Source organism: Daphnia pulex, chromosome 10, assembly GCF_021134715.1.
Source record: "Daphnia pulex isolate KAP4 chromosome 10, ASM2113471v1".
Taxonomy (NCBI): Eukaryota; Metazoa; Arthropoda; class Branchiopoda; order Diplostraca; family Daphniidae; genus Daphnia; species Daphnia pulex.
Window position 1 is genome coordinate 5,772,432 of NC_060026.1, and position 22,825 is coordinate 5,795,256.

Here is a 22,825-nt window from a genome sequence, read left to right on the forward strand (position 1 = left end):
GTGCCTGAAAGATAAGGTTAGAATTATTAGAAAGTAGAAAACTAGAAAAGTAGAAAACAAAAAAATTAATCAAAAAAAAAAATCAGAAATTCGTAAATTTGGCTATGCAGACTACCTTTGAAGTCCCGCCCACTCGAAAAGTAAATAAACATAAAACATATTAACGGTGTGTCGACGCTACAACACGGTTACACTTTATTTATTGTCATAATATTTCAACAAAAAACAGAATATCTGCATTCATGTTGTCAAATTTTGGTCTCCGGGGGTGACGCTTATTTTTTAAATAAATTTTCATAAAATATTACTTTGAGATGGGGTTGGCTCAAAGTGCATGTAGTTACGTTTTTGGTCAACCAAGAATAAGTTATCAGAGGAAACGAAAACGACGGCAGCTTTCGACCGTTAATGGAGATGACAGTGACGTGGATTCCAATACAAGCAAAAGGTATATTTGTAATATAATTCTTAACTTTGCCAATATATTTCTTCATTCATATTTACAATGCAGGATGCGGTTAATGACAACATCACAAGTAAAATTATTTGTTTCAGTGGTTACAATTACTGGAATTTTTACCATAAAACATTGATACATACATTGCCTTTTTTATTTGTTTATTTTATCAGTACATCTACAAAGCCCTTTTTCAGGAAGGTAAAAATCATGATATAACTCTCATAATACTTGGAGAAGAATGGAAACTTCATAAAATCTATTTGTGTCAGGTATGTGAGTGTTATTACGTATATTGACTAATTTGGGTTTTTAACTAAATTTTTTTTTTTTTCAAAACTCTTACAGAGTCCATACTTTGGTATGTTAATATATTATTTGAAATATTATACAGTATCATCTTCATCAACTATTAATCTTTTATACATCAGCTAACAATTATTGTTTCATCTATCTATATTAGCCAGCATGTTTTCAGGATCTTGGAAGGAATCAGAGCAGAATGTAGTACACATACAAATTTTGGATCCCAATATAACCTTTGATTGTAAGTATACATTTTTATTTGTTATTTAAGATGAAAATATGGAACTCAAAAAAATTATTGGCTTGTTTTAGCATTGAAAGTTGTATTAGGTTCTCTTTATCAAGATGAACTGGAAATTGAATCATCAGAAGTAGTTTCTTTATTAGCTGCAGCATCACTTTTACAACTAGATGCAATCATTTTGAAATGTTGTGAAGTAATGGCTCAAACAGTCAATATTAAGGTATACAATTTATTTAGTTCAAATATGAAACTTTCTGATTATTGAATTAACAATACATTTTAGACAGTGATAACTTATTATGAATCTTCCAAAAGTTATGGAGTTTGTACTGTGAAAGAGGCATGTCTTCAATGGCTCTTAGTAAATCTCTTATGCTATCTTCCTGAGTCACCTAATCGATTGCGCGAGATCAGGTATAAATGTACAGAAATGTTACATCTGATTCACTACTATAACTGATACTATTGACAGTGCCGATCTGATGGAGTTGTTAGTCACATCGAAAAACCTGTGCGTTATTCAGACTGAATTCTCACTTTATGTTCTATTGAAGTTCTGGCTTTTTCTGAAACTCCATCCTGAATGGGAAGGAACGGCTCAAGATGGCATTACATGTGCTAATAAATATTTCCAAGCAGAAGCTGGTATGCAGAGTTTTAAGATTGTTTTAATTTAGAATTTGTTAACACGCTTTAGTTTTCTTTTAAATTAGCCGAATCGGATTTAGAATTTCTTTTGAGGGAAGTTGGGAAGCCGTATTTGAAAGCATTTAGTGGACTCAGGCTCGCATCTCTTATTGGGCATCCACAAGATGTTGACATGATTCAGGGTGATCAAATTATACCGGCATCACTTCTTCTCCCCGTTTTTCGTACCCAATGGTATCGGATGCTTCAAGCCGATCAAGGATACGATAAAGGGTATGTAAAAAATCTGACACATGATTATCCATCTACCTCTTTTCACTTCTTTTACATATATCTATCATAATTGAAATTAACATTGTTTACCTGTTAGGCCCCGCCAGCTAAATGAAGCCGAATTTGATCAGCATAGTCTTAGGTGTGGACGAGTTCTTTGTGCCAATGGACAGCAAATGTGGCGGTGGACTGGATTTCACTTCGGTATCTAACTATTAAAGTTAAAAAGTAAATTTGCGTTGTTAACGTAATAATTTCTTATTTCAATTTCATGGTTTGGGTTGGGCTATAGGATTGGATTTGGTTTTAACATACGAGCACAGTTGTTTGAAATTGCGTAGAAATCATCGCACGGAAAATGAAAAGACGCTTAGTCATCAAGCACGTCGGAATTTAATGTTTAAGTGTGTATTGTTGGCGCGTCGAATTTTTTTTTTTTTTTTTGTTAACCTTTTTTTTCCATTTACTTGCAGATTGACTATTTACGGTTTGGACGAACAGAGGATGGTTCAATACACACGAAGTACTGGAATACAATCGACGACTTTGGGAAAAAACGAAGAAGTAAGTAGCAACATGCCTTGGAAATTTTTTTATCTTTATTGTTACATCTGTGTTTCAGATATGCCTTATAACTCTGGATAAAGAAGAACTTCCCTTGTTTTTATCAGCTAACTTTCTAGTGGCAACTCCTCCTATACCACGTGTTTCTCAAGTCAAAGAAGATATTAGCCTTAATTTGTAAGTGGAAATGGAACTTAACGTGATTTATAAATGTAAAGCGACAAATTTCATACAACGTTTAAAAAAGCGACATTGTATTTCTATTTTTTTTTTTTTTTGAGTTCTCTTAACAATACGAAGGGTGAAATACGAGCGAATCGATGACAATTTTAGAATGAAATTAAATGAAGTGGTCCATTGTAGGAGAAGCAAAATGCAGCTGAAAAAGGTCTGGGATGGCTTGTTGAGATACGACAAAAACAGGAAAGAGAAACCAAAACATAGAAAATTTTAGTCGCGTCAATACAAAGAGCACATTCTTATTTTTTCGATGAGGTCACGGGCGAAACTTGTTTTCATTCATTAGGGGCCAATCAAACAAATTTTAGTTTATGGTTTAGGATTTCCAGGTGTGGGCCCTCCTTTTTTGCCAATCAAGGACTTGTGGATGTGAGGAATGACACCTTAAATAATTGAAGAGTTAATAAAAAATCTTTTTGTAAGTTTGAGAAAAGTTTTACCTCCTCCAGCAATGGTTGCTTTGATTAAACTATCCAACTCTTCATCACCGCGAATGGCAAGCTGTAAATGGCGAGGGGTAATACGTTTGACTTTGAGGTCCTTCGAAGCATTTCCCGCCAACTCCAATACCTAAACACAATCAATTTTATAAAATCTGAAATCAATTCTAATTATTTAAAAAAAAAATGATGTTCTAAAAATCCTTTAAACGTTAAACACTCTCATGGACACGCACTCGCAGTTGACATCAAGTTTCCGTTAGAAATTTTCAAATTCAAACCGCTAGAGAGAAAAGGGGGCGGAGTCAGTCTTTGAGTTTAGAACGTATCTCATAAATGGCGGGAAAGCTAGTTCCAACGGAAACTTAAGTATCTTCACTTTTCACATGATTAAAGATGTTGCAACAGAATAAACTCAAGTTAATTAGTAAGAACCTTACTTCAGCCGTCAAATACTCGAGAATTGCGGCACTATAAACAGCAGCAGTAGCACCAACTCGGCCGTGACTTGTTGTCCTATTCTTTAGATGCCGGTGAATACGACCAACAGGAAACTATTTATACAAAATATTGATACAAAATACAAAATATATGAACTGATATCCAACTGAATAAAAATGGACCAGTGTGACACAATCAAACTTTGAAAACTGACCTGAAGTCCAGCTCTTGCTGACCTAGACACAGCTTTAGCTTTGGCTTTTCCCGAGTCCTTTCCAGCTTTACCTCCAGCCTAAGAATGCAATAAAAACAGGCAAATTCAGTGAATTTCGAGTTGAAACTTTGACAGCAGCTAAACCACATGACAAGGAATGCAAATATGCAAGAATTGCATTCAGATGACAATTAATGAGCAGGAAAACTTTGGATACAGTACCATTATGTATAAGTCACAAGTGAATCGTACTGAACCCAATGGCTTCGCAGAACTAAACCAAGTATAGATGCTTAAAAGCGGGCTGTTCTGACAAAAAAGACGCGACTACCTCAGTGTATCCCACTGTTGCCAATTCTCGGATTTCGTTTTCGTCGCCCATCATTTGGTTTCGACAGTCGACACACATCGACACGTTTCTTTTATTCTTCGAAGGGAGGGTTTTTTCAGCTGTTTTTTTTCCGTTGACATCAAAAGTTTCCCAATCTATGGGTTAATTCGTCCAACAATTAAACTTTAATATCAGATATTCAGATTGTTTCAACACCATTATGTAGTTACCCAGCTCCAGTATACGCCGTTGATGGAAACAATTTTAGCGTAAATTTTTTCTAACTTTCTTATTGGAATTTGTAGGTCTGTTTAAACTTGAAACATTCACAAAGAAGCTTTTCTAAATTTGATTTTTGCGTTTAACATAAATTCCATTTTCAACGATATTTAACTTGGAATTGAACGACTAATTCAAATAAACACATGTTCCCTGTTTAGCGTAAGCTACTCTCGTGTTCGTGTGTACCTGTATTCTACATTTTAAAATCGTGTTTAATGTTCAAATAGATAATTAACCATAGGTTTCCATGTATATCCTTCCAGTTAAAAGTTTCGTTCCAAATTTACATCTCTCTCCGTCGTTAGCTTGCCGCCTTGCCCATACAGCCATGGTCCATGGGGTTTATCTGTGCTCTTACCCTCTTACACCGAGAAAACAAGAATCTTTCGATTTCCGCCACCAGCTGCTGTTCTGTAAGTCACAACAGGGACAAGAGAACTGGCTGTTGTCCCGAAAAAAAAATTTAGTTCCCGTTTTTCCGTTACTTACATTTTAGTTTTAAATTAAGTTAAAAATAAAATATATCATAATTGTTTAAATCTAACGTAGAGTATAATGTTAAAATATACTTTTTTGGTTTTTTTATTTTCCGTAAATTTGTAGGAAGTGGCAACAGTGCACGGCATTAGGGAAGCTTGAAGTTTGGCGTCATTTCCGTCAACTTCTTTATTCCGCTGCGTCTGTTAAGAATTTAGTAACGTTCATTTTCTTTTTGCATCCAATTTGACTAGCCTAACAGAAATGGCTGCGAATCAAGATTATACAGAGGATATGGCACAAGGGGACTTTAGTAATGAAAGCTATGGTGACTTTCAAGAATCAGAAACACAGCAAGTGCAGGAAAATGCTGAACTAAATGGAAACGAAGCAATGGAAGAAGCAACTAATGGCGATGGACATGAAGATTCCACTTCTCAAGATCCTTTGGGCAAAGATGAAGATCGGTAAATACAAATCTCTTTTTCTTTAATTTAATATTTTTTTCGTGTACGGGATCCTTTTTTTTGTTTGAAACGTAGTATGGTATTGAAATCTTGAACTCTTTTCTTTTGGAACTACGCTCGTAAACATTTTTCTGTCAAATATTCATGCCTCCTGACATTACGGCTCAGTAAATCCACAGATATCGGTTTCATCTTTGCTTGTGTACTGTACAAATTGTGTTTGGACTTTTGTCATTTTGGTGTTCATTATTTGCTCATCGTAAAAGTTTTCAACTTTTAACATCCTGTCAATTAGCCATTTCATTAAGGCCTTTGATTTGTTTGGAAATGTCATAAAAATTGTGTTGTTTGTAATTGCAAAATTATCAAATGAGAGAAGCAAATATTTTTTTACATAAGTATCGAAACCAAACCCCAAATCCTCCAGACAGTGTTCTTGCAGAGCACAAGGTGACCAGAACAAGATCTTGAAGCCACCACCATTCCAGTGGGACACGAGGTGCACCATGGAGGACGTCAATGGATTTCTTTAAATGACTATTCAAAGGGTATATACTGGCCATTTTCATAAGCTTCCCTTGCCAAAACAACTTTGCATTGGCCTAGAGAATGTCAGTGCCCAGTTGGTTTCTCTATAGATGTTTGCAAAACATGTTCATTCATCAAGAAGTTTGTGCTAAAGTTTTGTTTAAAATTCATCATTGGATCCTCGAGTTCTTCAGAATCAATCAAAATCAAGTAAATTGAGATACATCCTGAAATTTAAAGTTGACAATGTAAACCATCTTTAAAGAGAAAATGTCAAGACTTTCAAATAATTTTCAGATGGATTTGAAGATTAATCAGATTTGTGTTAGTGTCCTTTTCCTTTGATACATGAATATTTTTGTATAAATTTTGATTTCAATCTTGGAAATGTCTACTCAAAACAGTGCGGTTGCCCTCCCTTTTTACTCCTTTTTTTTTATACACAATGTGCATCTTTTGTTTGATATTTTTGTAGTCGGAAATGTTTTAACGTAAATTTCAGAAGATTTTTCACATTGTGTCGATTCCTAATAAATGTTACCAGTCGTGGCCTTACGTCGTTCTTATAGTGATCGGAACTTTTCAATTTTTCCCTTCACTATTTGAATTCATTACTAAAGTTTTAATGTTTCGATTATCTTTCAGGAAACTTTTCGTTGGTGGCTTGAGCTGGGCAACAACCGACAGTAAGTTTATATCTTTAATTTTGTTCTATTTCTTTTGTTTATTTATTTATTTATAATTTTTCTGCAGAGGAATTGCGAGAACATTTTGGCAAGTACGGTGAAATAGAAAGTATTACAGTCAAAATGGATCCCCAAACAGGGAGATCAAGAGGTTTTGCTTTTCTGGTTTTCAAGTCTGCTGAAAATTTAGACAAGGTAAAAATAATCATCCTATTACAGTTAAAAGTACCTTGCTAATCTGAGTTTTAAATAGGTAATGAATGCTGGAGAACATATAATTAATGGCAAAAGAGTTGACCCCAAGAAAGCAAAAGCCCGTTCTGGAAAGATATTCGTTGGTGGATTACCTCAAGATACCACAGAAGAAACTATTCGTTCATTTTTTGGAACCTTTGGAAATGTAAGTATTTCTTTGCTAACTTTGCTAACATTCAATGGTTTAGAACCCATTTTTATTTTCTGGTTGTGTCTTTAGATTGTAGAAATTGAAATGCCATTTGATCGTGTCAAGAACCAAAGAAAGAATTTCTGCTTTATTACATACGACAACGAGAATGTTGTATTTGACCTACTGAAAACGCCAAAACAAGTCATAAATGGAAAGGAAGTTGACGTCAAGAAAGCAACTCCCAAACCAGATTCCTTTGGCCCACCAGCAATGAGAGGTGGAAGAGGTGGTCCAGGTGGTATGCGAGGCGCTCCACGAGGAAGAGGAGGTAGGATCTAATAGGAAAATTCACTGTTCAGTTGCTTTTGAACTGTTACAATTTTCAAGGTTGGGGCGGTTGGGGTGGTCAAGGCGGCTATGCAGCTGGAGGATACGGAGCTGGTTACGCAGGAGGATACGGCGGAGGCTATGGTGGCGGCTACGGATACGGCGAAGGTAATTTGAGTCAGAATTTGTTTTAAAGTTATGTCATACTCATGATATTATTTTATTTACAGGATATGGATATGACTACTACGGAGGTGGATATGATTCGTACGGAGCTTACGGTGACTACAGTTACGGCGGATATGGTTAAGATTAATTTTTAAATGTGCCCTGAATGTCAACTAGTATGACAGATGATGACGCTTGAATTTTTCGTTTTTTATTCCTAATGCAGGCGGTCAAGGGCAACAATACAGCGGAGGTAAACAGCGCGGCGCTGGACGCCAGGCGCCGAGACACCAACCTTATTAAGAATGTTAATCGATCCGGTCCTGCAATAGAAATGCCATGTCTTTTTTCTTTGTTTTTTTTTTTCTCCCTCATTGACAGGACACTGTACAAACAGTTTTATTGTCTGCACCTCTTTCTCAATTTGGTATAAACCTGTCTCATTTTATTTGTCACTCGAAACAATCGATCAACTTGATTACATTCTGAATCAGTGGAAAATGACTTGATTACATTTTGTATCTAAGAATTTGTAAATTGTTCGAGCGAGCTTTAGCTCGCGATGAGCAATTTGGATTGTTGGGGGAATGGAGTGAAGACATTGACTGTGTGCGACCTCTATATTTCAGCTGCTTCTCAGCAAACAAAAGAACAACAAAAACGGGGGATAGGTGAGAGATGGCGCTCAGGTGGGCGGACCTTTCCCTTAGACACATCAGAATTGGAAGCAAAAACAAACTGTGGATCTGGCTTAACGGAAAATGTGTAAGGTGATCCATGGTTCAAATGGCCTATTTGTTGTTGTTGTTCTGATCGCCTTTATTGGCGGGATTGGGTGAGCCACGGTCGAAATTGGATCTGCGGCTATCATTGTTGTATCTAGCAAAAAGATAGAAGGAAAGAGGAATTAGTGGGCCGTCAATAATCAGATGCTGCACCTAATTCAAGTTAAATAATATAATGATAACGGGAATGAAGTGGGCGGGATGGGTGGTTAGAAGACAGTCAATGTCTTCACTCCATTCCCCCAACAATCCAAATTGCTCATCGCGAGCTAAAGCTCGCTCGAACAATTTACAAATTGTCGGTAAATTCGTTCGACATTGACTGTGTCTTTAAAGCAAGATATAATCAGATATAATAAGATATAAGATAAGACCCCCTGATGGTCGACAGTTACCAACGCCTGATTGAAAATTGGAGCTCGTGGGAGCCCTGCTGGACTGTGTAACATGGATGCGCCACCAAATCGGCATTTCGTCTAAAAAGGCGTCAATACTCTTTCATACGAATAGTTGTCGGAGGGTTCCTTCCCACCGTGCTGCAGCTCTTGCTGGAATGAAAATTAACAAGGAAAAGCTAATACCTCCTTGACGCCAGACAACAGAGAGTTGTGGTTCCGTTGCTTACACCAACTGCTCCAAGCGACCTCAGCGGACTGGTATGCAGGGTGCGTATTCGATCGAATTGCTCCCAGTATGAGCTCGATAATTTCCTTCGGAAAGGTTCGTTCTTCCAGACAACTCCGGAGAACCACCGAGCGATAAAACAGATGGATTCGTTCCTGTCAATGGATGACCCTCCCCCAACGGGGAGATCAGCCTACTTGGATGGGAAGAGAAGGAGCGGAATTTCCGTTGCTAGCTCTATCAGGGACGGGAGGTCAGTGGTGTTGCTAGGGCAATCTCGGCTAGTTTCCTAGTCCTTATTCGTTTCATACTGCCCCCCTCCCTTCTTTAAAAAGGATGCATCCGACGCCCTGGACAAATCCGTCGTCGGGAAAACTGAGCGGACGGCCAGATGTAAAATCTGCCTTTGAAACCACCCAAGAAGGATTTCTAAGAGCCTCTTGTAAACGTGCCGAAAGCGTAAATTGCTCTCTTGACCTGATCAGATGATCATCCGGTTTGGAATCTAAGGGGATCCGAAGAGCACGGAAGTGTGCTGGGGCAATTCTATACCCGTGCGCCGAGATTAAAATCTCATCCCAATAAAGTTCGAGGCGAAGGTCGTTCTTCCGCAGGAAGGTTACCACTCCCCTTGCTAGTCTGGTGAACGCCCATCACATTGAGTTTAAAACGAAGGAGGGGGGGGGCACGAATTCGAAGAAAACGCCCCCATTTAAACTGAAGGAATTTCAAAAGGCCTTCAAAAATAGGAAAAAAAATTGAGACCGACAAGTATGAGTCAATCAAGTTCAACTTGGTGAGCCAACCCGCTCCCGAATAATTGGACGGGATCACAAATAGAATTTAGTTGTAGATATGGGGCCACCGTTGATAAATTCCACCGATCGAAAGCCGGTCTTGACAATTTAACATAAAAACGCGCTATGCGTCCAAGAGAAAAAACCCATAAAAGGAAAGGAGAATAGATTGGACATACCGAGATCCTTTAAAATTGGAATAGCGACCGCCTGAAGATGAAGGGGGGTGGCTGAAATCGCGACTCGATTGGCGTTGATCATGACCACCTTTAGATCCGGGCGCGCGAGGGGCTCCCGCGTTTTCGAGAGCGTTCAGAGTTTTCACTTGCTCGACCAGGGCCTGGGTGAACTTCGGACCGAAGAGGTGTTCTCCACCCGTTGGCAGGACAGCTTTGTCGTCTAGCAGTCCAATATTCTGCGGGTAGATTTGGGCCAGAATGTTGCGGCGTCGCGCGTTCGTGATGTCGTGGTACACCACCGCCCAGAGCTTCAGAGCTGTTTTGACCGCCTTGGCGTCGGCTCGGGATTTCTTCTTTTTCTTGAGCCGACTTGCTAGAAACATGATGGGCTTGACTAAGTCAAGGATCTTGAAGGTTTGATTTCTGTAGATTTTCTCGATTGGGTCGATGTTGACCTTGGCTGCCGAAGATGACTTAACTGCCTTCAGCCGGATGTAGAATGCATCATCTAGATTGGGGTTGATCAGCAGGTCGGCGTTCTTCTTTAGCTTGGGTCTAAAGGCCTCTCTAGCACTTTTCGCTCGAGTGTCATCTAAACCCGATACGACCCAGTCGGCCAAACTAGCTGACTTTTCACTTGAGAGACGAAATTTCTTTACGCCTCCTCTTCTTGATGAGTCGGAGCCTGAACTACTAGAATTTGAGCTAGAATCGCTTGACTGTTCGGGATCCGACATGATGTTTGCACAACGAGAGCGAAAAGAGATCTGATGTGTCTAAGGGAAAGGTCCGCCCACCTGAGCGCCATCTCTCACCTATCCCCCGTTTTTGTTGTTCTTTTGTTTGCTGAGAAGCAGCTGAAATATAGAGGTCGCACACAGTCAATGTCGAACGAATTTACCGACAATTTGCCATTGTTGAAGATACTTTGGCTACTGGTTTGATGATAATTGTTCATTGCATGAATCGTGAAGAGGATATTCATGGAAGTAGTTAGCGTGAAACCTAGAAAATTTGATAGTGAAGATGAGATAGAATTGCAGTAAAGTATATGATCGAAAATGCTGAAAAGTAACTTATGACTCATGGGATGATGATATTTGTGTGGCCTATGCCTTATCTTATCATACTATTGATCTTTTCTTTTGTTAAAGAGAATTCATTAGAAATTATTATTTAAACCCAGCTTACCACATCAATTTACTTGAATGGCCGTGATTCGAAACCATCGACATTGTTTTTGCTATAAGATGTTTCAGCTTTCCCATGAGTCAAACAACTAAACATTTTGCAAGTAAAAATAGATGAAAACGTACGTTAAACTTGGAATACATCGCTCATTTTCGCGCAGCTGTTATACAAAAAAAAATTGCATTATGCAACACAGTCCCATTAAGCAATGGAAGTAAAAGCGGTGTTTGATACTTAATTGAAAAAGAAATTTAGTTCAGCTTCAATGATGAATCTACTTTTTAAAAAGGAACATGTGAAAAAACAAAAATTTCTTTCTCCAAATTGTTGCGAGGATTTTTCAACACCGACCTCAATGAGATTTAAAAAATTTCGCTTAAATTGCATATAATTCTAAAAGTATTTTTTTTAATTGTTGTAGGTTTTTTACGAGATTCATTCAGCTAGGACCGCCCTTCATCTCTCGAATTATCGCCATATCGACACAGCGAAGAACTATGAAATTCCAGGCGGTTCGAGTTTAATTTTCCATTTCAACTGAGTAACTTGTTTCTTGCTTCTAGCTTGTTATATCTAACCTACCAATACTCAATGACTACAAGACCCCCTCCCTCCTTTTGAGCTGTTGAGTATTGACATGTCCGAGGGTGTCGCAGGAAATCATCATTTCAAAATCATCTCAAGACAAGTCATCGACTAGAAAAAAATTCAAATGTCCCACTGGTTTTCAGGATCGACAACAGATGGTGTCGTGATACAACGAAAGACTATCTCATTAAACAAAAGAGGTGTCAGTCAGGCCGGTGGTCAAGCGGTAGGTCCTTGTCCTTCCTGGTTCCTGGAACTATTTTTAGAATAAAAAAATGTAGGAGAAAAAAAAAACTTAACTATACTTTATTAGTTATTGTTCCTGTTCTGCTTGAATAAAATTCAAATTGATAATATAATAATGATACAGAATTAATTCAATTTGGTTTACTATTAGTTATATTGAATAATCGATATTTAAAATATCGATTTACAGGCAAAAAATCCATTTTCCGTTTCCGCCAAGTGTCTTTGGATCCATAATTTATTTATTTTTTTGTCCTGGCAATATCTTTTCCAGTATTTACGTGATTGGCGTTCAACAAGGAAACATAAAAAAATAAAAAGTTTGACCCAATACAGACCTCCAACAACATCCCCTCCTCCACACGACCTGCTAGATAAACCGATGAGGAAATGAGTTTCTTGCGTAAATTTACTAAATCGTTTGAAAATATTAAATATCACAGAATTTTTGTATTGTTGTTGATAAATAGCGAGATAAATAGTTTAGATTAAGTTTACGTTTTATCAAACCTTTTTTAGCGTCTTTGAATTGTGCATGTGATTTTTTTTAAATGGGGAAAATAAAACCAAATTGATGTTTTCAACCAATTACAAAGGAAAAAAGGGGGGTTGTGTTATTTAGAGTTATTGAAAATTATATTCTGTAGAAGCTCTTGTAAGTCAAGCAACTGACAAAGTGCTTCAGTTATCTCTTAAAATTTGAGCAGCTTGACCCCTATCGTGCTTGTTATCCGTCACGGATGGGTATGGACGCCAGATGTTCGAACTAGGTAAGGACCGGAGCACGTGCCGACATGTGACACCTTGCAAACAGCATCGACTGTTCAAAAGTAGACTGAAGGGGGGAGGGAGACGGATACAATTTTTATTTTTGCAGAGACGAAAGTTTAGATGTTTCCCTATGTACAAATGTTTCACTAAATAAAAATCAGCGTTCTCAGAAAATAGTTAGATCTCTCGTCAATCTTAGTCTTACTAGGTTTTTTGTTTATTCATAAAACCAATAACCATTTTTAAAAATTCACTGTAAAATTCAATTTAATAAAAAAGAAATAAACTTTATATTCATTATGTCAAGTTCACATTTTTAAATATTTAACAAAAAGACGCTGGACTGTCAGACGTAACGAAATCAACAACAAGCTACTACAGAAAATTGAGAAAATCCGAAAGTTTACTTTTTCAGTATAGTATTTTATTGTAGATATTAAGTTATTCATGTGGACAGAAACATATATATATTTAAACTTAATGCTGTATTTGTGATGTTGCCATAGTGATATCTGATTCGCTCAGTGCGTTTTTAAAAATGTATTATAGGACCATTTGATGGAGTCTGTATATCCCAATGTAGATGTTAAAGTGCGATGAAATTCCTTCATGTATTGTCTGACACTACGGTAACTATGGTAATATCTGAATTCCAGGCATGGGAAAAGACGAGAGGCCAAGCTTTGCAGATGGATTATTGGATTACTCTTATGTCGACACTAAAAGTGGCTAAACTACAATATAGATTCTTGTTGAAATTGTACCTGCTCGGTACTTCACACATTCCAGAAATGAAATAAGACATTCAAATCCTAGCACACTGAAGAAACCTTCCGAAATGTTATGTTACAAATCCGCAGTATCTGTTCTGTGTTATTTCCTTAGCCGTAACGTTATTTCGTGTTCAACTTAATTTGCGTTGCCATGTAAAGTTACATTCTATACATTTCTGATCCATTTTGAATTGATGTCCTTGGTACAGTCTGAAGAGACAAAGAGCGTGCGATAAGTTATAAGTAGAAACGATTTTATGTCAAATAAAGACACACTTTGATACATGTTAAAAGAAAGAGGACAGACTAGTGTCATCAGAAAAAGAAAAAAAAATTAATTTAAAAGCGGGGCTCGTGGCACACACATGACTTGGTTTTATGAAGGCTATAAATCTCCTGATTATATTAGATATTGTCAGTGCGTAGGTTTCCTACAAGGAAAAGCCGCTGCCACTTGATGTTTACAATATATAAGGTCGATTCATTTTTATTGATCATGCTAAGGGAAACGATAAAAGAGCATCAAATAACCCTCGTTGATTAGCTCTGGTATAAAACAATTCCACTGCAATCCTGGTCGACAGCTGGCCGCGTGGCGTTTTTATGAGGCGGATATCTTTGGCTCACCACGACGTCAGGGATAAATTGACCGGCATAAGCATGTGGCAGAACTGCATGCTTCCGCAGACCCTCGACTCGAGTAGCCGTAGTTCGATTAGTCGAGGGTTAAATCGTATTTCCAAAGGAGAGAAGAAAAAAAAAAAAAGAAAAAAAAAACTCAAACTGTAACAACAACACCGGGCACATGTCAAAGACATTTTATAAACATGAGAACCTGACCACCTGCTCGACTTTCTAACTCTCCTCACCAAAGCTTGTAAATTTTAAGAGAAATCGAACATCTAATTAGTATACAAAGTTATTCGTTAGACATCATTAGACCTTGGCTTCTAAATTGGAGTAGTAGATTTTGTGTCATTATAAATAAAAAAAAGTGATGCACACAAAATTCTGCGTTTTGCGCAACGTCTCAGCATGCATAAACATTTGCGCAATAATTAATTTCACAGTTAAAAAAAAAATTGCCCTTGATCAAATAAATATACGTATACTGTGTATGCTATATTGTTTTTGATACATTGATCGTAATTTTAAAGGTATTTAGGTTCACTTAAATCTAATGCAGGCAACTGGTATTTTGACATTTTTTAGTAGCAACCCCGTTGATGAGCGGATTGAAAGAAACCTCCAAAAGAATTGAGTTTTAGATTGGAAAGTTCTCTTTGTTTTCGAGGAGCATTCATTGGCATGTTTTATCAGGGGAGAGCGTTATTTTTTATGTGGATAGGGTCACCATAAAGGAAATGGAAATGAAAGCAAAAAGTAGAAGGAAAGCTGTGGGGGTCTTCATGGGTGATCTGCCGCTCAAAGAAAAGAACCGACGTTCTTGGTGAACAGTCACAGATCGTGTCCAGTTTTTACCATGGTGACTTAGTCGTGGCATTTAAAACGTTTTTAAAATTAAGCTATATACTGTACATGTAGCCTGAGCCGTATTTCGACAATCGGTTTCCGACCTTTTCCGTCTTCATCATGCCACTTAAGATTCCCATGAATATGTCTTGGACAGCACTCAAATGTTACGGACTCCGCTAAGTTATGCAACAGTCAGAGACTTGCTCATTCTGAACAAATGAAAGCGTCAAAGACGTGCACTGGGCGAGAGGTCAAATAGCAGAATGTTGCAGTCATCAACAGCTTCGTTGACAAATATTCAATAAATATCCGGCAAAACTAGATTTCTTCATTTTCAAATTTATACTTCCTTTAAGTACTTCCAAATTTTTTATAGAAAGGAAAAAAAATCACTGAATGTGTAAGCAAACTCTCGACGTAAGTGAGAGTCCGTGGAATCGTATTTCGTATTTCTAGATCGTGAGATAAACAATGCGATGGAAATCCGATAGATATAAAGCTGGACAAAGCGTTCCTATATCGGATTACATCAATAGACGACATCGAACAAAGCTTTTTCTCATCACTTTGATCCGCAGTGGGCTTTTCATAATCATCTCCTTCCATTCCCCCGGTATATTATCTTTGCCTATCGTTTTACCCAGATGGTTATATGATTTTAAACACCGCTCATCGGGGTGGAGGGGATGTGCCCGTCAAGAAAAAAATCAGACGACAATTTTTCACAAAAATTTGACGCTACACAAGTCTGTTTTAATTTGGGTATTCTTTGTGTAAGTAACTGGTGTGTAAATTAATTTGTATTACGAAAAAAAGGACTACAATAAATATTTAGCCAATTAATAACTCGATGCCAGCATATGGCTTACATAATCGATAAAATTGCTGGTAATCTGTGAAGGTGGTGCCGTAAATAAAGAACAGAGGAGGACGTCAAATGTTAGAAAGAAAGCCCCAAAAGATGCCTGGGATGGATATAGGCGGTGCAATTAGAGTTGCCTCGCAAAGCAATAAGTGACCTATGGCAGTGGTTATGAGTAGACTCAAAGGGAACCGATTTGGGTCTACGAAAAACCCATTTTCTGTCCGTCTGTTCATAAAGCATTCGGCACGTGTCCATTAAAACTGTAACGAATTCTTGATTTCATAAAGTCTGGAAGGTTCCTAGGATGCCCGAGCAACTACAGCCTCTTTGGTGGCATTCAACATTGATGGCTTCCGCCGCACCCATTAACAGGAAGTGCAATCCAATTACATTTTATCATGGTTATTGACCCGTAGCAAATAACAACACCCTATTCCTTTTTGACGCCATGTCATACACGTCACGAAGGGAACCTTACTTTTTTATTTATTTTCAAAACTACTCGTCAATAATCGGACGACTCAAGAGAATACCATCGCCATTTTGAAATTTGGTAATTGGAGTCAGTATCGTATGTACAAAAAAAAGCGATTTTCATTTTCGTCGTTTATTTATTTGATCAATAATGAGAATTTGTTCATTTGTTAATCCCTTGAAATGGAAGCTTATATTTTCGTTTGAATCATTCCGTCCAGGCTCCCAAGCGACCAACACAGAGAAAAAAGCGGCAATAAATCATTTGAAGATGAACCGAACTATTTTCCCAGCCAGTTCAATCCCAGTAGATTTTTTTTAATCCGTAAGATAGCTCATAATCCTTTTCAGTGTGAGCATGTATGTCAAGCAAGGAAAACGGCTAGCCCTGTAGATCAGGATAATTAACATATACTTTAAAGGGGGGAAAGTTCCAATATGTCTAATGAAAGTAGGAAATATAATCCGTGACGGTCGAAGAAAAATGAGTAGGAAGGTATAACAGCGGGTGGTAGCAAAGATTAGGGGAGGGTGGCTATACACATATAGTCATTCATAGGGGAATGAACCTTTGAAGGAGTGGTCGAGTTTTTTTTTTTCTTTTTCGATGAGGGTACATACAATACGGTCGGAGTTCAGGCGGCCTTAACCAGTTGTTCCCTTTAGGCTGTATAGAATCGCCGTTAACATTTTCTAGCTTTACGAGCATCAGACTAAGACTATTCTAATTGAAACGAGATTCGAAAAAGCATATGTTCTAGCGATATTGCTTGTTCACCTTTTATTTTAAAAATGCCTAAATATTTTGTTATTGTCTATTAGATACCAGCTGGCTATTCAAGGGCATTTTGAATCTTTAATGGCGATCGCAAAATTAGGCGACGATCATGTTTTTACGTCATCTTTGTTTCTGAATTGTTGAGATATCCTAGCTTTTCTGAGTTGATCTGAAACTAAATAATTGTTTAATGGAAATAATAACAGCCCATTTTTTGTGACAACTTTACAAACCAGGTGGAAAACGTCCTTTGATCTGATAATCATAGTTTCTTTATTTTCAAGGAAACTTTACCGTGCGCATTTCCGCCCACTTTAACTTTACTTCACATGTCTAGACACGCCAATGTCACATGGAAGTGCATATTTTGAGCCGAATTCGTTTTATGAAGCCTGTTCCACTAGCTGTTTGGTAAATAATATCGAAATCATCTCTGATCGAATTTTTTTTTTATGTCTCAAGTTGTTCAATTGTAAATCGTTGTGCGGTATACCCTTTATTCTCTTATGTGTAACAACAAAATTCACTTCAAGATCTTTTCTAGGCTGTAGATGTCTTGGTTACTGAACCTACGTAGGATTTAACCACTATTTTTATTTTTAGTTTTTGACCGTTATACATTACTATAAGTGGGCCAGTTTAGGAATTTTTCTATCATTTTATTCTTTTGTCGATCACGGCGATCACGGTCGACCATGTTTTGTCAATTCGTTTACTTAATCTGTAGATATTATTACCTATTAAAAAAAAGTATTTTAGCATTGATATTTTTAAAAATCAAAGATGTAGTGGATGAAAGAAAATGCAAAGAGCGAAAAGAATTTGGGAAACCGTCCGCCCTATAAGAAGTGTGAAAGAAAAAACTTTAGAGATTGAAAAGATTGCCAAAAAATTGAGGGTGGTATCACATATTACCCTTAAAAAGAAGCTTATTGGACTAGAGTAAAAGGAGTGTACCTGCCGTCTGCCGATCTATCCAAATGTCGATTTACAGGTGATAGCGCAGAGCGGCGCTTTTTCCAGACTCAAAAGGGATTTTTTTTTTCTTTCGAAAACTTGTCGAAGAAAGCCTAGCTCAGGCAGTTGTTGAAAAGAAAGAAAGAAATGAAAGGGAGAAAAAGAAGAAGAACCCTAACTCGATTGAATGCAGCAGCTCAAAGGTGGAGAGTCCAAATACCAAACTCTGGGATCGCGACTGTGTTCTGCTAGCTGTACAGACTAGTCGCCCCCGTTGGTGTCTTTTCCCCTCTGTCTAAATGACACACCGGACCAACTGTCCTGTCCTCTGTGCATCAATAAAGAAGCAACCGAAAGGGCCGAAAAAGTAGTGGGTGGTTAAAAGATCCATCCATACTCTCGTCGACACCTTTTCTGTTTTCTCCGCTCAATGGGCACCTGGCTCGGAATTATTCCGTCCCTCAAGGGTCACAACTCCCAATGCTGGCCAGCCTGCCGTTCATGCATGCGCTCACAGTAATGCATTTGCAAGAAGCTTATCGAGTGTCAGCTCTTTGCCAGCACTGCTGCGCAACTCAAAGTATTAGGCGACTACCAATAAACTTACGAAACACGTCAAACGGATCACTACGCTAGTGTGTTATTTATGACAACCAGGAATTCCTTTAATGCTCAAGATCCTCAAAGAGTGTCAAACTGTCGATTCTATAATATATCTCCTTCCAATATTCCAAAAAAGAAAACAAAAAAAAAAGAAAAGTCAATTATTCCGAATTTATAAAGTTTGAATGTTTTGTGTGATCGGTGGAATCTTGGCAGAACAAAGAATAAGGTATGCTGTTTGAGTTTCAAAAGACGCGCTACTACATTCTTAGGTCTCTTGCACATGAGTAGCTGCATTGTCAGCATTTTCTATGCGGAAAAAAATCAATTGCTTACGTCAAAATTATTAAGATTCGAAGAAGGCCACAGATTGTTTAAAAATCGATTTAAAATCGATTTAAAGCAAGACACAGGAATTTATTGATTAACTTACATAAGGAAAGAAAAGTTCTGAAATGACAAAAAATAGTTTTAAAAAGAAAGAAAAACAAACAATTCTTTTTCAATGACAAAACGAATAAGCTAAGAAAAAATCAAACCTGGAAGCAGTGATCCGTAAGACCCCACACTAAATGCGCGAAAAATAATCCCATGTTACCATAGCGAAAGTTCGGGTATTTGCGAGGGTATTTGTAATCCATTCGAATATTACGATTATATATGTTGACTCGGGTGCGGCTTATGTTACCGGCCGACACCACACCTTATTATCATATTTCCAATGGACAGTTAATTCAGACTATTACAATAGTGGAAATATATAGCGTAATGTATTTATTAGTAGCGTAGTAAAAAATTTGAACAAGCAAATGCACCGCATATGGCGCTATCAATTAACGCAAAGATGTAGGGTGCTAAGAAACTACAAATTTTCCATTCACGAAAAAAAAGTCTATTAAACAAAGTTTGACATAGAGAATCGTCCAATTGAATGTGGTCAAGCGGAAACCTGTGAACCCAGGAGGTCCTCCAATCAATATACCAATGGCATTCGGACTGGAATCCGCACCGGTAGGGAACTTTCTGCATTCTGGTCCTTCAGTAGACCGTCAATAAAGATGCTTTGTCAATAGTTTTTCACTGAAAAACAAAATCCAAACTCTGAAATACCAGCGCGTAATAAAAGAAAAAAATAAATCCTTAAGAATAATTTTTAAGATATTTTTTATTTTTTTTTAAATTATATTTATTATTTATTGTTAATCGAACTTTAACACTCGCCATATTTGTTATATTTTAATAGTCTATTTTCTTTGTCAAAATACATACTAGTAGCCTACTGATATACAAGCACAAGCCTACTTGTTGTTTACGTTACTTAACGTAATAGGACACTGTAGAGGTAGAGCGTTGCTGGCTTACATTATTTGTCTTTATTTGACTTATTTGAACCCCTGAATTCTGTCGCTGTTTTACATTGATGATAACGGTTATAGTTGTGTACGCATCAAATCGCTCGTATGCACATCTTTCGCGTATGAAAGAACCGCACCGTCCCGCTCTCTATACGTTTTGTATCACTCGCCTTGGTGCAGCAATAAAAATCCTGATGGAAGTTAGAATCGACGAAAAGTGATTGGTGTTCTTTCGGCCGCGAGTGTTGAGACCTATCAGTGAACAAGGAAATAATGAAGAGCTCTGACAATGGGGTCATTTACTCATTTCATGGTTAATTGGTGCACCACTACTTGGGGAAATGGGGAGGGAAATAGGGAAATAGGGAAATATGTGAAGTTGAGCTCTGTGTGTCTGCATCGCGACATGCAGCTCGGAAATAAAAGACGGGTAAAAGAAAAATAAACCTACAGCAGCCTGATGGCCAAAGGTAAAGAAATGGTTTGAGGGGGGGGGGGGGGGGGAGATTCAAAGCTTGGGAGAGAATGTGTCTATTAGGGAATATGCAGCAGCATGTCGAGAGGTCACAGCATGAGCCAAAGCAAAAGAAGTGTCGGCGAATGCTTGTGTGTGGGCCCCCTTAGTCGGCCACCACGGCCATAGTCTGTTGGGGGCACATAACAGTCATTAGTCTGAAGGGAGGTTTAGGTTTTTAGACCGAGCAACCCTTGCCCGCCTCCTCTTCTTCTCCTTCTTCCACTGTGCAAATTGGAATGCTGTCCACCGTTGACCTGCCAGCAGCCTATATCGTATTGTATATATACAACTCAACCTAGAGCTCGTCTCTCTTAGATTAGGGTGCTGAAAATGGGGACAAAATGTCCCACCATGATAATAGTCTTCTCATGACCGATCCAGCAACTGAACCAGTGAACCTCTCCCGCTCAGTGTGTGACGTTCACCTGGAGACCACCAATCATTAATTCTAGTTTTTATTTTTAAGTTGACTTGTAATATACGCCACTTTTAGGAGTCTGTCGAGCGATTTTTTTCAACGAGATAACTTTAAATGACAAGATTAGTTTATACGATACACGAATAAACGAATAACAAAAAACTAAATAAATCGAGAAATAATAAATGCAGAAATTTAGGTTCAAGAAGAAAACAAATGCTATATATCATCAAATAGCTTTACGTGAATGGAACAGTGAGATTCATCAACGTCAAAAATTCGCCGAACATCACAAAAAATATCAAAACTTGGATCCATTTTGGCAAGGTAGTATAATTTAACGGCTTCTGGCCCGAAACAGAAATCTGAAATGGCAAGTATTCAGTCATTCAGATATGCAATTGCGTCTGATATTATTAGGCTTTATTGATATTAGAATAGACGACATATAAGCTCCAAACCAATGATCTGCTATTGCTTTTCCCAATTGACCGATGAACCACCAAGAATGGTGAAAGGAACGCTATATCTATCTGGAGGATTTCTCTTCTAAATGTGTTTGTGTGCGTTCCCACGACATTTGTGGGTGAGGCTAAGGCCATTGCCAGCCAGGGAGTGTCGAACTGAATGAAAGCCTTTTTACAGTTTGCTGGAGCACAAGGAGAAAATATCATCGTCGTATAGTCGATGAGAAAATAAAGCAAGAAAAAAACCCAGCGAAATCATACTGTACTAAGATGGTTAACATATCTTCCCCAAACGAATAAAAATAACCCATGTATCGCGTCTACGTTTGAAATAACTGCGGTAGTTTTAAAATTCCTATACGAAGACAGAGTGACGGCCGAGCACTTTGCTTTGTTCATTTTGTTGCCTAGCTGTTCTCACCTCTTGGTACCGCCTATCACTTTCGTCGTCGAGGCGGCCAAAAGAGAACGAGTGAAAGAGAGAAAGGAAAAAGAGTGCTGGGCCAGCGAGGATAGAGAAGGTTGCTGGAGGTATTTCTTTCCTCGGTATAGATACACACAGACTTATCTGAGTCTGAAAAATTCTCCGTTCAATAGTAATATTAGTCCATAGAAGTGTATAGGTCTCTGGTTTCCCATGTCAACCGGTCTAAATACTTCAGAGTGTGACCATTTGTTAGTGGATTACTGCCACGGTAAGCTTGAAAACCAATGGTCATCGGCAAATCCATGAATCGACCGACACCCTGCTTTCCCATTTTTCCAGCCACATTTCTCCTCCGTTTCTCTGTGTCCACGGCACATATTCATCCTGAAAAAAAAAAAAAAAAAGAAAAAAAAAGTGTTTTATAACCTAGGAGACTAGGAGAGAAAAGCTAGGGAGGAATGTTTCTCCTTTTCATTGGCTGGCTCCACGGGATGTCTTTGCTTCAATCTATTTATATTCATTCCACCGTTATGCTCATTGATATACACGTTCAGTCTATTCTCACAGCTACTTACAACTATGCCAACCATAAATTGCTGTCGACCTCTTGATTATTAGAACAGGTGACGAGGTTCAGTCGGCTTTCGGGTTCGAGATATGTTCAATGCCAATTGTGGACATGAGAAAACATATGGGGCCCACACAAGAACTAGTTGGAAACTTATTGGTTAGTTATTTCGAGGTCCAGTTGTATGTTCTGTTGAATAGCTTTTTTCAATCGCTGCGACAAAGAAATATAAAAAAAAAATTCTTGGGATTGGGTGCGAATTAGTTACAATCCATTGACGTTTCATTTTGATTTTCGTTCCTTAAAAAAGTTTCTCCGCTTCGGCAAAAAAGCACGGCTGCGAAGAAAAGGACGTGTATAACAATAGTAATAAAAAAAGACGATACTGCGTCCAAGTGTCAATAATTCAATATCTTCGCCACACCATAAGTTTCAAGTTGGAATTTCATCGCACCAACTTTAATATTCTCCTTCTTCGAATTATA

The 22,825-nt window shown here is 37.9% G+C and overlaps 4 protein-coding genes across 10 annotated transcripts; 2 read left to right on the plus strand and 2 right to left on the minus strand.

Moving 5' to 3' along the window:
- The first annotated feature begins 120 nt into the window (after window positions 1-120).
- Window positions 121-2,742, plus strand: LOC124204403 (protein germ cell-less-like). The gene is made up of 13 exons (XM_046601458.1): window positions 121-448; window positions 512-536; window positions 631-729; window positions 806-818; window positions 921-1,004; window positions 1,076-1,227; window positions 1,291-1,421; window positions 1,480-1,652; window positions 1,721-1,928; window positions 2,026-2,132; window positions 2,221-2,332; window positions 2,402-2,492; window positions 2,551-2,742. The coding sequence occupies exons 1-13, from the start codon at window positions 315-317 to the stop codon at window positions 2,671-2,673; spliced, it is 1,452 nt and encodes a 483-aa protein (XP_046457414.1). The 5' UTR covers window positions 121-314; the 3' UTR covers window positions 2,674-2,742.
- LOC124204410 (histone H2A.V) lies at window positions 2,730-4,198 on the minus strand. Its single transcript, XM_046601472.1, has 5 exons — window positions 4,050-4,198; window positions 3,828-3,905; window positions 3,613-3,726; window positions 3,173-3,302; window positions 2,730-3,115 (listed from the first exon to the last, which is right to left on the minus strand). Exons 1-5 carry the CDS (start codon window positions 4,050-4,052, stop codon window positions 3,042-3,044), a joined length of 399 nt encoding a protein of 132 aa, XP_046457428.1. The 5' UTR covers window positions 4,053-4,198; the 3' UTR covers window positions 2,730-3,041.
- An 852-nt stretch (window positions 4,199-5,050) lies between these two features.
- LOC124204405 (RNA-binding protein squid-like) lies at window positions 5,051-7,982 on the plus strand. 7 transcript variants are annotated; one of them, XM_046601460.1, is made up of 8 exons: window positions 5,051-5,384; window positions 6,558-6,598; window positions 6,666-6,793; window positions 6,852-6,998; window positions 7,074-7,314; window positions 7,374-7,481; window positions 7,544-7,618; window positions 7,708-7,982. In XM_046601460.1, the coding sequence occupies exons 1-8, from the start codon at window positions 5,182-5,184 to the stop codon at window positions 7,782-7,784; spliced, it is 1,020 nt and encodes a 339-aa protein (XP_046457416.1). In that variant the 5' UTR covers window positions 5,051-5,181; the 3' UTR covers window positions 7,785-7,982. The 7 variants fall into 7 exon arrangements, with proteins under 7 accessions (XP_046457416.1, XP_046457417.1, XP_046457419.1 ...); XM_046601461.1 differs by having other exon boundaries at window positions 5,054-5,384; window positions 7,544-7,603; XM_046601463.1 differs by having other exon boundaries at window positions 5,054-5,384; window positions 7,544-7,594.
- A 104-nt stretch (window positions 7,983-8,086) lies between these two features.
- LOC124204407 lies at window positions 8,087-10,638 on the minus strand. Its single transcript, XM_046601467.1, has 2 exons — window positions 9,867-10,638; window positions 8,087-8,360 (listed from the first exon to the last, which is right to left on the minus strand). The coding sequence occupies exons 1-2, from the start codon at window positions 10,601-10,603 to the stop codon at window positions 8,273-8,275; spliced, it is 825 nt and encodes a 274-aa protein (XP_046457423.1). The 5' UTR covers window positions 10,604-10,638; the 3' UTR covers window positions 8,087-8,272.
- Window positions 10,639-22,825: the final 12,187 nt, after the last annotated feature.

Bases quoted from the DNA above. Each gene is read 5' to 3' on its own strand.
- LOC124204407 (XM_046601467.1), bottom strand. From the start codon at position 10,603: ATGTCGGATCCCGAACAGTCAAGCGATTCTAGCTCAAATTCTAGTAGT. The intron at 8,361-9,866 runs GTATGTCCAATC...TCTTTTTGCTAG, and splicing joins TCCAATTTTAAAGGATCTCG to ATACAACAATGATAGCCGCA.
- LOC124204405 (XM_046601460.1), top strand. From the start codon at position 5,182: ATGGCTGCGAATCAAGATTATACAGAGGATATGGCACAAGGGGACTTT. The intron at 6,794-6,851 runs GTAAAAATAATC...AGTTTTAAATAG, and splicing joins CTGCTGAAAATTTAGACAAG to GTAATGAATGCTGGAGAACA. The intron at 7,315-7,373 runs GTAGGATCTAAT...ACAATTTTCAAG, and splicing joins CGCTCCACGAGGAAGAGGAG to GTTGGGGCGGTTGGGGTGGT.
- LOC124204410 (XM_046601472.1), bottom strand. The intron at 3,303-3,612 runs GTAAGGTTCTTA...GATTGTGTTTAG, and splicing joins TCGAGTATTTGACGGCTGAA to GTATTGGAGTTGGCGGGAAA. The intron at 3,116-3,172 runs GTAAAACTTTTC...CAATTATTTAAG, and splicing joins AGCAACCATTGCTGGAGGAG to GTGTCATTCCTCACATCCAC.
- LOC124204403 (XM_046601458.1), top strand. From the start codon at position 315: ATGGGGTTGGCTCAAAGTGCATGTAGTTACGTTTTTGGTCAACCAAGA. The intron at 1,422-1,479 runs GTATAAATGTAC...TACTATTGACAG, and splicing joins AATCGATTGCGCGAGATCAG to TGCCGATCTGATGGAGTTGT. The intron at 2,133-2,220 runs GTATCTAACTAT...GTTGGGCTATAG, and splicing joins GTGGACTGGATTTCACTTCG to GATTGGATTTGGTTTTAACA.